The 13,571-nt window shown below is 34.3% G+C and overlaps 1 protein-coding gene across 1 annotated transcript in view; it reads left to right on the top strand.

Moving 5' to 3' along the window:
* Positions 1 to 13,571, top strand: part of LOC135203570 (homeobox protein PKNOX2-like) — a 615,777-nt gene that overhangs the window by 597,436 nt on the left and 4,770 nt on the right. The window contains exons 7-8 of the mRNA XM_064233320.1: positions 611 to 732; positions 4,869 to 5,157. Of these exons, the coding sequence (XP_064089390.1) occupies positions 611 to 732; positions 4,869 to 5,157 (411 nt within the window). The remainder of the gene's footprint in view (positions 1 to 610; positions 733 to 4,868; positions 5,158 to 13,571) is intronic.

Raw genomic sequence — 13,571 nt, forward strand, 5'->3', positions numbered from 1 at the left:
AGCACGAAAAAGTGCATGACATATATATATATATATATATATATATATATATTATATATATATATATATATATATATGTGTGTGTGTGTGTGTGTGTGTGTGTGTGTGTGTGTTGTGATGTGGATATGTTTTCCATTATATGCGTAATTGATGATTTATAATTCTGAAATTCTTCCGCTGTATTTCTTAATTTGGTTCTTATGTATGAGTAACACTTACCTCATCAGAAATACATTTCTATGGTCTGCATAATTTCATTACACGTTTGATTCACTGGAAGGATCGGAATGCAAACGCGGAGCACCGCTTGTTTATTTTGTTGTTTCTAAGGGCTTAAGCTGATAGATGACAACAGTTATATTCTGAACTCACAGGTCTTCTTTGATTTCCTATGGTTTTTTATTATTATTATTATTATTGTTTGTATGACAGTATTCATTATGTGGGTGAAAGAAAGTAACATTTCAGCGGATATCAGTTAAATGTTTAGAGATGTAGTACTTCTTTCACATCATTATAGGCTGAGGCGGCAAGTCTTGACCATAGGAACATTACGGACTGTGCATGAGAGACTGCGTTCATAATAAGTAATGACTTATTGCTTTTGCAGCTCCCTTGACTCCGCCATCTTGCGAGGAGGAAGAGGATGGAGGAATGCGACGGCAGAAGCGAGGAGTTCTTCCCAAACACGCTACCGCCATTATGAAAGCCTGGCTCTTCCAACACATCGTCGTAAGACTCGTTTTCATCCTTATTTCGTTGCATTCGATGTTTGCATGAAGACTCTTACCGCCGCCCCCACCGCGCGGACCTTACGTTATGTTCAAAAGGCTCTGTCCAAAACAGAGAAATATGACCCTCGGTTCTTCATTTGCTTCAGAATGACGATAACATTATTTGACGATTATTTACACTGAATAAAGAAGTTTGTTCATTAAAGGACATAATGCTGACCATATTCCTTTACATGGTTTTATTAGAGTATGTATTAATATATATATATATATTATATATATCTATATACATAGACACACACCACACACACACACACATATATATATATATATATATATATATATATATATATATATATATATATATATCATATATAACATATACATTATATGTATGTCTGTAGATTTGTCTACTCATGATTACATATAAATGAATACGCTCTGTATAATGTTATTTGGTGAAGTATCAATCATATTCAGTGTAAGAAAATCGTCAAATTATTTAATACTCATTCTGGAATATATTATATATATATATATAGATATATATATATATATATATATATATATATATATATATATGCGTGTGTTTGTGTATCAATGTTAACAATTATTTTTGTTGAGAATATGATACGATCATGTAGCATTTTGTATAATTTTGTAAGAGCACGAAACACCTATATGTACGAAGGTATGCTATTTCAGCACCACTGATAAACCTGTCTTGTCGCTACCTCAGCAAGAGATCAATTTGCATTATGCTTCATTCATGATGGTAAAGTTGAACTTCAGAATAAACTGATATAATGCGAAAAGTATAAACTTATAATTTCAATAAAAAGTGTAGGTAACTTACTGACGATAGTTTCCTTTATTAGAATTACAGATAATTTTCAGTAGGTCCTTCCACATGGCTGGACGTTTTTCAACATCAAAGAAAATGACTGTGTCAAAGCAACTATATAGTCTCCATTTTGACGTATGGCGCAGGCAAATCCGCGAGGTCCAAAGAACCATACGTGTATTCCGCGCGGTTGGTTGCAAAGGGAAACTTGATCCGCGCGGATGCCGCGGAGATTAACTAATCCGCGCGGTTGTTTGTGAACACCCCTCTGCTCTGTCATTCACTATGCATCTACGCGGATGCAACCTCCGTGTGTGAACAGGTTCTAAGGGTTGCTGGGATGCCTCTCTTTTCTTCTTCTATTTGGGGAGTGGGGGTATGGCTTTGGATCAACTGGAAGCGTTTTTGGAATTTCTTTTTGGAAAATTGGATTGTAGGCAAAACCGGTGTGGATAGGTGATGCTTCCAGGCATATTGTAAGAAAAGTCTATTAAAGGTTTTTTTAGATTTCTGAAGAATGTATAGTGCAGGGATTGGAGATATCAAGAGAAGTTTACTAAGTTCAGATACTATAAAAACCTTGGGTAGTTTGCAGAACGACGGGAGGTTAGGAATGTACTAAGGTCTGGCATTTTAGGAAAGGTTAGGGTCGTCTACATCGGCTTTCTACACTCGCAAAATATATATATATATATATATATATATATATATATATATATATATATATATATATATTATATAATATATATATATATATATATATTGATAGATAGATAGTAGCAGTTCCATTCCTGTAGTATCTGGTATCTTATCAGTTTCTATGAACACGGATGTAGAAAATGGGATTCGCGTAAACTTAAATATTTTCTTCTTGCGAGGCCCAAAGAAGTTGACTTAGCGCAATCATATGCTATGGCACGACACTGATAACACATTGAATGGTATGATATTATTAGAGGAACATTTATTATCATCACGGTGTCTAAAATGTGAAATGTATAGTCTGTCAAACAGAGATTGCTGGTGTTAGGCGAATAAGAAATTAATTCCCAAGCTGACAAAAGTCTCATTATTCTGATAAAATTATGGGCTTAGAAAGAGCCTACTCAAGTGAAAGTTGTTTTTCTTTTACGTTGATCTTGTGGCTATCTTCAATCAAGGGAAAGTGTTCATGTAATGTTTCTTTAATGAAATTATGTTTGTAAGAAATGCATTCAAATTACATGGGAGATAAGCGACTCGTCTCAGATGGTCGATGGAGTTCAGAGATCCACAGTGGGCCTAGATTCCCTTTCAACCTCACCACACTTGCAGTCTTTCTTGAGGTTGGGGTTGTAATAGCATAAGGCCGGCCTAACCTATTTTAACCATAGGAAAAGGTGTTGCAATTAATGTATAATGTAATGCTAATGGTTTCAAACAAGCTTATGGCGAGGAATTAGATCACTGCAGGGGAAATTATTTGCTGGAGAAGATCATCATCCCAAAGATAACGTGGTCCTGTGCTTATCAGCTTCTGCATGTGAGGGATCGATTCCAGCGAGGAAGGGGAGGATGTAGAAACGATTTAGGCCTGTTTCCGGAAAATTACACAAATTAGATACATACCTGGATTTTTTTTTTTTTTTTTGGATGGGAAAGACTCACTGAGAACCAGATAGCCACGATGAGTTGGATTAAGGTGGCCATATGTCAGCACGGGCTCTTGCACATGCACATTAGAACCAGAAGGCCATCCCGTAAGGGTGAAGGTCATATAGTTTGAAAAACGAATGTTCTTTACATGGCATAGAAATACGGTGATCTTTCAATGAATTTTGAGAAGACGCCGATGTTCCCTCAGATTTAGACTTTACAATTTTCTTATGAAAGATGCCATAATTTTAGTTGATCTCTTAATGAAGTCTTTTGCTGTTTGTGAGGAATCCTGAACGATTCATGGAAGTAGAATGTGCTGACGGACTGTGTGACATTTTTAAAATTTATTTTGTTAGTTAATCATGTTAGGATGTATATAATCAAATGAAAAATGGGGCTGACACTGATTGTCATCTGCGAAGTTATGCAGAAATGTGGTGCTTAGAGTCTTGGAAAGAGACTACTGAGATGTTCAAGATTGATGAAAGGTTTAGAGCTGTGATGAGAGTGAGTGGGTGACGAACAACTAATGAAAGCACTAGAAGATCTGGAAATAGCAGAACGATGACCTGTATGAATCCGGAATGAATCATGGAAAAGACCACTGATTAAGACCTAGGCAAGATTTGAATTTAGGAGGGAACTGTACAAGATAGAAGGGAGTAGAGAGGACTCACTTCATTTTTAATTCTAGGAGGAGAAAACCTGACGTTCATTATCATAATCTAATAATTAATATTACGAGCCAAGGTGCAATTCTATTTGGAGAAGCAGAATGCTGATGCGAGGCCAAGGGTGCTTATTTAAAAAAACTCCTTTTCAGAAAAAAATATGAGAAGCAAAGAGTACAGTTTTAGAAGGAAAACTTGAAGAAAAAAGTGAAATACAACAATGGGATTATAGAATAATAATATTCACGTGAACTTGTTTATTGCTTCGTTGTTTCCAAATTCTGGTAAAATGTTTCATGAACTCAGACACTTTCATCTGGCCTCAGCAGAATAAAGCAGTATCATAACTCAAATGAAAATCTCGATAATAAAACTGTGAAACAAAACTTCACAATTTGCTCTACACAGTGATTTTGGCGAAAATTCAAAAATATGTTCTTCAAAGGAAATTATCTGTTTAAAACGGAACCTATTGCTTTTGCGCTTTTTAGGTATTTTGCAAGACACCCAGGTATTAAGAGATTGACGCATGACATTTTCCCATGATGTTACATGGTTGGTGAAGTCTCGTTGTAGCATAGTATTTTCCGAAAGTTATGCAGCCTCTTGGTCGTTGGTTGCTATTAGTTTTTTTCCTAGGTACAATAGATGTTGGTAACTTTCTCAAGTAATTTATATAATTCGAGAAGCACATAGTCCATTCCTAGTTACAGAGAGATGTATGTCCGCGCATTTGTTACAACCAGTTATGTGAAGTTTACGTAGATAATGATTTATACTCTTGAATATACATAATATATTTGTATCGTAATTTCTTCATACAGCCCATCACTGGAAATCAATTATATTGATTATGATGTAGTTGCAACACTTGCTAGTGTACCCACAAAATACAGTTACTCAGCCATTTTCTTTTGAACCATGTACGGAACCCAAGCTGAAGGTTCTACATCATCCTCATCCTCTGTCTTGTATTTGCAGCATCCATATCCTAGTGAAGATGAGAAGAGGCACATCGCAGCGCAGACGAACTTGACGCTTCTGCAAGTCAACAATTGGTTCATCAATGCTCGACGGCGCATCCTCCAGCCAATGATTGATGCTTCCACTCCTCCTGACCAGAAGACTAAGAAATCGAAGGCCTACAATCCCAAGGCCTCTGCCACAAGGTTCTGGCCAGATAGTCTAATAAGTCTGCATGGTAAAACTCAGAATAACATCAGTACAGCTTCACCACTCGCTCGCAAGACTAATACCTTGTCTAACACGGGTACGTTGCATGGCTTTGGGGATTTGGGCTTCCTTTACTTAGTAGTCAACTGAAGAGTGGATTGTGGTTCTTGAGGTCGAAAGTGTTTATGGTCCAGTTTATTCATTTGTAAAGTTGGTCAGTAGTTGTCTCGTCCTCTATGAATGTAGTACAAGCTGACCTCTTGGCTCATGACACACAATCTGTTTTCATTTCTGGATTTCATTTTCTACCAAGCTGTCTGTTCACATATTTGTAAAGGTCCACACATCCATCAAAAGCAATTGGCAACCTTACAGTTTTGCACTTCTATATTGAGAAAGTAATTGCAACCACAGTTTTCAGCTTTACTCAAAGATTTTCTATCTCTGCTACTGCAGTTATACAAACCTTTCATCCACTTTTAGTATACCTATTGTTCATCTCTTCTATCAGAGGATACAAATGACCCACAAAAATGAAAGATATGTATTTTAGGTTCTTTTGCAGCCGAGCTGAAGTTTCAAAAATGAAAGATATGTATTTTAGGTTCTTTATAGCCGAGCTGAAGCTTGGAACCAGTCACTTAGTGCCTCCACTTTCCTGTCCTTGATGGAAGAATATACAAAATATAAGATATTTTATCTGTGGTAACTTGACTAGCTATTTTTTGTACCATAGCCAGGAAAAAAATACATAGTCAGTAACTCCATCGTATAAAGAAGGAATGTTTATGGAGTTTCTGGTATATAAAATGTTGCCTTTAAATGCAGTAACCATAACATTTAATAAATGACTTAAGTAGTTGCGACGTTATATTTTTGTGTCGATAAGTTTTATATGAGTAATACCTTTGACAACTTAAATCCTCAGATGTTCCTTGCAATTAGAGAATTAGAAACTTGCAGCGGCTACGAAATTGGCATAGATAGCTGCAGGGCATTGAGTACACTTGCACCTGAACAGCAATGAATCCTAGTCTGGGTACAGGATAACATTACAGTTTGCTATCTAGTCATGTTAATATGGTCTTCCACATTCTTTGACGCTGCATTGACTATAGAAATAAAGTCTGTTCCAATCATTAATATCATAACTCCCATTTCAAAGTTTATTATATAATATTTCCCATTTATTCTGAATCCACACCTAAAGAAGCTTGGCATAAAAGTATATTAGTTTTGTGGTTTCAGTTGCATTTGTAGGAATTGAGACGTCAGCTAAGATTCCTGTATTGAAACGAGCACTGTTGAGAGTTCTTATTGAAAATCCGACTCAAAAACTCACGCTACCGTAGTAAAAATCATGGAAAGTACCATACGATTGCTTTTGCAATAGATGAGAAAATGGGAGTCATTGTTTAGGGTGTGTGTGTGTGTATTTCTTTGTTTGTTTGTTTGTTTCATATGCATGAGGGTGCTGGTGCTTTTTCACCACTAACATATATTTTTCAAGGCTTCGTTACTCTCGTTCTAGACAATGAATTCTGTCGCATTTCATCTAAGTCTGGACTTCACTCAGTCCCTCGGGGCACAGAGCCTTAAATTGGTCCAACTTTCATCTAAAACCCAACAACTGCACTCAGTTACCCGAGGCACAGATTTCACATTTCGTGTGTTGCGTTCTCCTTTCACTCATGTTTCAACTCACAATTGCAAACTAATGTACTGATGTATTCACTGTAACTCCTGCACTGCTTTAAAATCTTTGAGGTTATCCATCAGACAGCCAATGCACATCGCTTACTAAACTTTACACTTCAGCTATAATTTGCACTGAGGTTTTACTTACTAACACAGATTCTGATGATTACTGATATCCAGTTTTGAACATTTATTGTGTATATTTTATATCACTACTATAACAGTGTTTGACAACTTTTAAAAACACTAAAATTTAGGCATGCAACCTAGTAAATCTTTGCTCTTTGACTTTTTGAGCATATTTTCATGTATAATCATTATAGCATTTTCAATAGATTTTGTTAAGAATTATGGGTGACTAGAAAATGAGGCTTAACTGTCAGTGAGGCCTTGAATTTCTTATTAACATTATTCTTGTCAGCTTTGTGATTTGAGTTAGAAGATATCCAGCGCTGTCTTCAATGTCTTGTCGGTGTCCCAAGAAGCTGTCTGCACTTTTAAGCTTTTTGGACTTAGAAGAAAAGAAAGCTGATAGTGTCTATTTTGAGGTTTTCTGAGGGTAGAAAAATCCAGCATGAGAAATGTATAAATCGAGGAATCAGTGGTTAGATAATTCAACATTTGCACATAATATTTGTTATCAGTGATTCATAACTGAGTGTCTGATAAGACGCAAGTTTTCCTCTTTGGTACATACGTTACGCATTTAAGCTGAGCACTAAATTTCCGTGTAACAAGCAGCATGCTGCTGTCAATTAACTGTGAAGAATATAAGTTTCATAAAATTTTGATAGTCTTATCGTTGCATTAAAGAATTAGTATAATCTTCATTGCATTGACCAGTCTATCGTTTCAATAAAAATTCTCAAATTACGTTCGTGTGGCAGCAAAATGATATGGTAAAGTAATATTAGAAGAATTGTTCTCCTACCTCTAGCAAATAATGGAAAAGCACAGATTGTCCATTTGAATGTTTAAATAGTCTACTTTCCTTGAGTATCAATTGTTGACAATGTAATATGTGGCGATCCTATAATCCCTTGTAATACTATCCATGTACTAATTATGTTCATAAAACGAGTGCTGTTGTCCTAGTTCATTAAATTTTTCTATTTTCAAAATGTGTATGCAGAAGTTATATTTATGCCAACAGTTGCTTCAGTCTCAGTGCTCTGTACGGAAGGGAAGGTCAAAAGACATTGCAAAATCTCGGCAAAGTTACTTAAGAGATTTAGGGTTCTTCTATTATATCCAGAAAACCAAAGATGGTCAGGAACTAAATGCAACATATATACATATATATACATATACACATACATAACACTATATATATATATATCATAATATATATTCTAATATAATATATGTACTACATACATACATACATCATAAACATAAATACACACACACACATATATATAGATATAGATATATATATATATATATATATATATATATATATATATATATATATATATATGGCTTTATTTGAAAAGATAAGGTATGAGTTAACGGTTATCTGTGATATTAGAAAATTACTCACAAAATTACTTTTATTGAGTCTAAAATTTAGGAGAGTTTCGATTAACTGTTGACTGAAGCCTGGTTTCAGGCTCTTAATTACATCAATGATTCAGAAAAGCTGCTGTTTGCACAGATGGATTCTGTCAGTACACTGAAGGTGCACTTAAAATTACTCTTCATGACAGATGCTAATTAAAACAATATAGATTTATAAAGTTAATGAAGTTGTTTCGAAAAAATACCAACTTCAGAAACTTTAGTGTAAAGGTCAGTATGGACACCTTAGTTACATAATTGGGCTATTAGTACTTTTAATATTTTTGAATATAGAATGTTTCTGTAATTTTGTATACCTGCAAGTCTTAAGATACAGGTATTACTTGAGAAAACAATGTATTAAAGTAGTTATTTAACTTTTTTTATCAATTGCATTAACTGAATTTGATCAATTTTTAGTGATCATGTTCATATCTTTTTGATGCAATAGTTTGTGCGACATTAATAGTTTTGCATCAGTACTGGTCAGAAAGGTTTCACCATGCACCGTAGGCCAACACATTTTTGGTACAATGCTGAGAATGGCGCTGAAATGTTGAGCTTTAGACTAGTTTCTTGATCCTTGCCAGTTATATCCGTGGAAGTAATATTAGCTGTCTTTTTATTATAATGTTTATTGTTTAATGTGTTTCTTGAATTGGTAGGACGTAGCAGATATTTTACTTTTTTTTGTGTAATGTTAATGAGGAGACTAATAGTTAGCCCTTAGATTGTCGTATTATAAATCCTCAGTACTCATATAAAAACAAATAAATGAGTACCTATATAAAAGCAAAGTTTGATAGAATGCACAACTTCTAACATTTATTGCTTTGGAAATAAAAATGACTATTTTCAATAATTTCCATAGACTATTTTAAGTTTTTTGGGAAAAATTATTTTATACTTGAGAACAGTGAATACTGTCATCAATAGAAAAAAAAATCTCAACCATAATCATTTGGACAGAAAATGTTTTACTGTTATTACGAGTCAAGCTGCAACCCTGGTTGGAAAAGAAGAATTCTGCAAACCCAGAAAATGAATCCCCATTAAGGAAAAAGAAATACAAAAGTCAAGAAGAAACCGTAAAAGAGAAACAACAAGAAAAAAATTAAGTAAAAAAATGGGCAAACTAAGAATTGGGACTTATTTGAGCATGCTTACTTAAACAAGCATTGCACCTAGTTTGGACTAATGAAATTTTAACAATTTAGTTGTATGACTAGGAAGACCTTTTCATAGCCTGGTCACAGCTGGAACAGAATAAGAAAACTTGAGGTATTGAACCTCAAGGAAGAGAATGCAAGACTACAAGAATTAACTGAAAGCAGTTTTTATCAGTTTATTACCAGAGGTGTTACACTGTCATTTAGTTCAACGCATTTTCTGTATCCCTTGTATCTTATTTATTATTATAAAATTTAGCAAGATCTTTGAGGCACATGGAAAAAATAATTTTTTCAGTTCTGAAAATATTAAAGCTAACGAACAATTAAAAGCAGTAAACACCCTGTTTATGACACAATGACATCGTATCGTCACATGGGATTGTATGAAAGGGTAAAATCCAACGTTATTTCTGTCTTGGTTGATTGGTCCAAGTCCTCAGGTCCATATTAAGTAGTATTCCATGTACACCTTTCAAGGTTTGCATGTCATATCTGGACAAAGGCGTCTGCTGGAATATGGCGCCTGCTTAACCAGCCAACCATCTGTATCCATTTAGTCGAATACAGTATATATTACAGTATTTTTATGTAGTTGAAAAGAAGGATGGCTGCTAGATGTAGTTGACAAAAATAATGATTTATACATGTGCATTAGTGGGCTATGTCCTGGATCAGTTATTATAACTCTGCAGTCAATAATTATACTAGTACACCTGTCAGCTAACATATTTGCCAGGAGACTACTTGTGGAATACGCTTTATATTTAAGCCCCTGTAGCATAAACATTATTTTTGTGCCCCTGCAAATGCCATAAATTTAAATTGTTACTGGCTCTGTGCAGTCGTGTGCATTTTTGGCACACAAGCCACATTAGAAAATTTAACAGAAAATGTGCACCCATTAAAACAATGTTGTGAGTACAAAGTTTATTGGAAATTTAATTAGAGTAAACGTCAGAGTTGCAAAAGCTGTTGCAGATAGTCAGCAGTCGTTGCCTTTAGGTTGCCTTTGTACCCTTGTTGTTTTGATTTGATGAAGAGCAAACAAATGCTCTCTAGATGGAAATGATTTTTCTGAACTGTGACAGCTCGTGAAAACTTGAAACCTTCAGGGAAAATCTGCAGAAATTTCAGTACAGTTTTCATCTCATGGAAGTGTTAGTTATCATTGTTTGGCATCCAGTGATGCAAGTGGTCCAAATCAAGTTAAGAAAAGCAGCACATAATCATGTTACTATCTCGTAGTGATTTCAATAATAGCTTTGTCATTTTCAACTTAGGCACTGTGGAACTGCAGCACCTCATATAGATTTCATTTATAAGCACAAAATGATGAACTTATGCATGAATATGAGAAATTAAGAGTAGATTATATATCAGTAATCCTTGAAAAATTATTACAATTCTCATGTTTTTGTAAATAAAAAAAAGCAAATGAATGAAACAATATGTGGAACTGTTGGTGCTCAGCAGTTCTAAATTTGGTAGCAGGGTGATAATGTGGTAGCCAGCCCGCATGTCAAGGTGAGGGGAGCACTGCCCTCTCGAGCAGTGTTAGTCTAGTTGTTGGAGGGGGAAGGTGTGTTTAGAAATTTGATGGAACTTAATCAATATGTACTATTAGTGATAGTGATCACATTAGTAGCGATGCTGATGATAAGTAATGTAATGTAGAATAATAAACTCAGTGGAGAGTTGCAGTAAATGGAAAAAAATTATAACCACATTAATGTCATTAATACTAAAATTCAAAACAGTAGCTTACGGCAGCAGTTCTCCTGCCTTCCTCAGCGAGAGAGAGAGAGAGAGAGAGTGTGTGTATATGTATGTGTATGCGTGTGTCTGTGTTTTAACTGAGTGTTCTTTAGCCCTTTTGTTTTATACAGACCTATGTTATTTTCGAGTTTTTTATTCCTTTTGATGATTTAATGATTTTTATTATGATACTCTTACTTCACATAAACTTAATATTTTATTTAACCTCATATTCTCATGATTTTCTATCAGTCTTTCTGCTGCCGAAAGATACTATTTGAATTTTAGTATTTTAATATATATTGCTACTTTTTCAGTTTTGTTTACAGTTTCAAATGTGATTAGGGCAATCCTCCATTAGTAATCAGTCATGGCCCAAGAAAAACAGACAGTTAGTAAACTTAAATAAGTGAAGTTTTCTGCATTGTTTATAGTATATATATATATATATATATATATATATATATATATATATATATATATATATATATGTATATATATATATATATGTATATATATATACATATATATATATCTATATATATGTATATATATACATATACATATATATTATAATGTGTGAGTGTGTGTTTATGCAGTTGATATCAAAGAATTTTTATGAAAATTATGCAGCAGCATCCCTATGAATGATAGCCACGAACCGCCACTGTGTTTACGGTTATTTTTACATGCTACCCCTTCCCACCTCCCTCTTATTGGGGCTGAACTTGGACTTAAAGGGCATCGGGAGCAATACTATTCATCTCAGTGACCTCGAAAACCATGAATTAAACATTAATATCTGTTGTTTTCGGTTATTTTTACATGTCACCCTATTGTCACCCCCCTTCCTATAGGAGCTTGGACTTAGAGGGCATCAATAGTGTTACTATTCATCTCGGCAACCTTGAAAACTATGGATTAGACACTAATATCTGTCGTTTTTGGTTATTTTTACATGCCACCCCATCCTACCCCCTTCTCACCCCCCTCCCTTTCAGGGGTGAACTTGGACGTAGAGGGCACGCGAAGTATCACTACATATTCATCTCGGCAACCTTGAAGACAATCTATTAGACACTAATATCTGTCATTTTACGTTATTTTTATATTTCATCTACTTCTCACCCCTTCCCACACCCCCAACCCCTTTGTTACCTGTGATGTCTTTCTGCCACAGTATTCTTTTCCAGATGGTAATTCATATACATACCCAGTCTGGTTGAAATTGTCCCCTGCGTTTCAGAGTTATGCTGGAACATACACACACACACGCTTACATACATACAATACAAACATACATACATCCATTTATATATATATATATATATATATGTATATATATATGCATATATATATATATATATATATATATATATATATATATATATATATATATATATATTGGAAGCCAGTGAAACACTACAACACATTTAATATCTTCTGCATGGGCCACAGAGGCATCTTGTAAGTGATAACGGATTATAGTCACAAGAAGTCTTGCCTTCCCCATGTTATTCTATTCGTGGATCATGCTTTGTATTATTATTATTATTATTATTATTATTATTATTATTATTATTATTATTATTATTATTATCATTTGCCTACGATTTTGTACAATAATACAAAAGTGCCATAATTTTTGCCAAGCGGACTTCTTTAGCTCAAGTTACCATATGTGAAAAAATATAAGAATTATGCAGCAAGCGGAGAAACTGTTTTGGGCAGTAGCCACTTTGTATTGAACTTTTAAATTTAAAAGTACATTTCTGCTGTTGAGACGTAAGCATAACTTATGTGTATGTCCTATTTTACATTAATGTTTTTTACCTTTAAACACAAATGTCTCCGTCCATCCGTAGTTGGGGTAACGTGGCATGTTCAGTTTCAATGGACTCAGGGTCAGCAATTGTTGTGTCTCTTGGCTAATATTGCTGAGTATATTTATTCGATATCTTTCTGTTACCTTTAGATAACTTCATTATCTTTTTCTCTGGGCAAGGGAACTTGAAATTTAAACGCCATGTTTTGAAAATATGAAATGTGAACTGGTGAATCAAAGTCTATTGTAAATGGGATCGATTACTACATACAGTTGAAGTTTTTGAGCCATAATAAATTCGTCTATTTTCTTGTGCAGCAATTTAAAAAGTCCTCTGAAATCCATCCATTTCATCAAAGAAGTTGATTTTATTATCATTATAAAGCAGAATACTTTGGCTTAATTTTTTAAATACATTAGTTTTTACAACTTACGGTGATAATATTGACTTCTGCCTCTAATTTATGTCTTGGTCTTACTTTTAGATTATTATTGTTGCAG

The sequence above is a fragment of the Macrobrachium nipponense genome, chromosome 36 (genome assembly GCF_015104395.2).
Source record: "Macrobrachium nipponense isolate FS-2020 chromosome 36, ASM1510439v2, whole genome shotgun sequence".
Lineage (NCBI taxonomy): Eukaryota > Metazoa > Arthropoda > Malacostraca > Decapoda > Palaemonidae > Macrobrachium > Macrobrachium nipponense.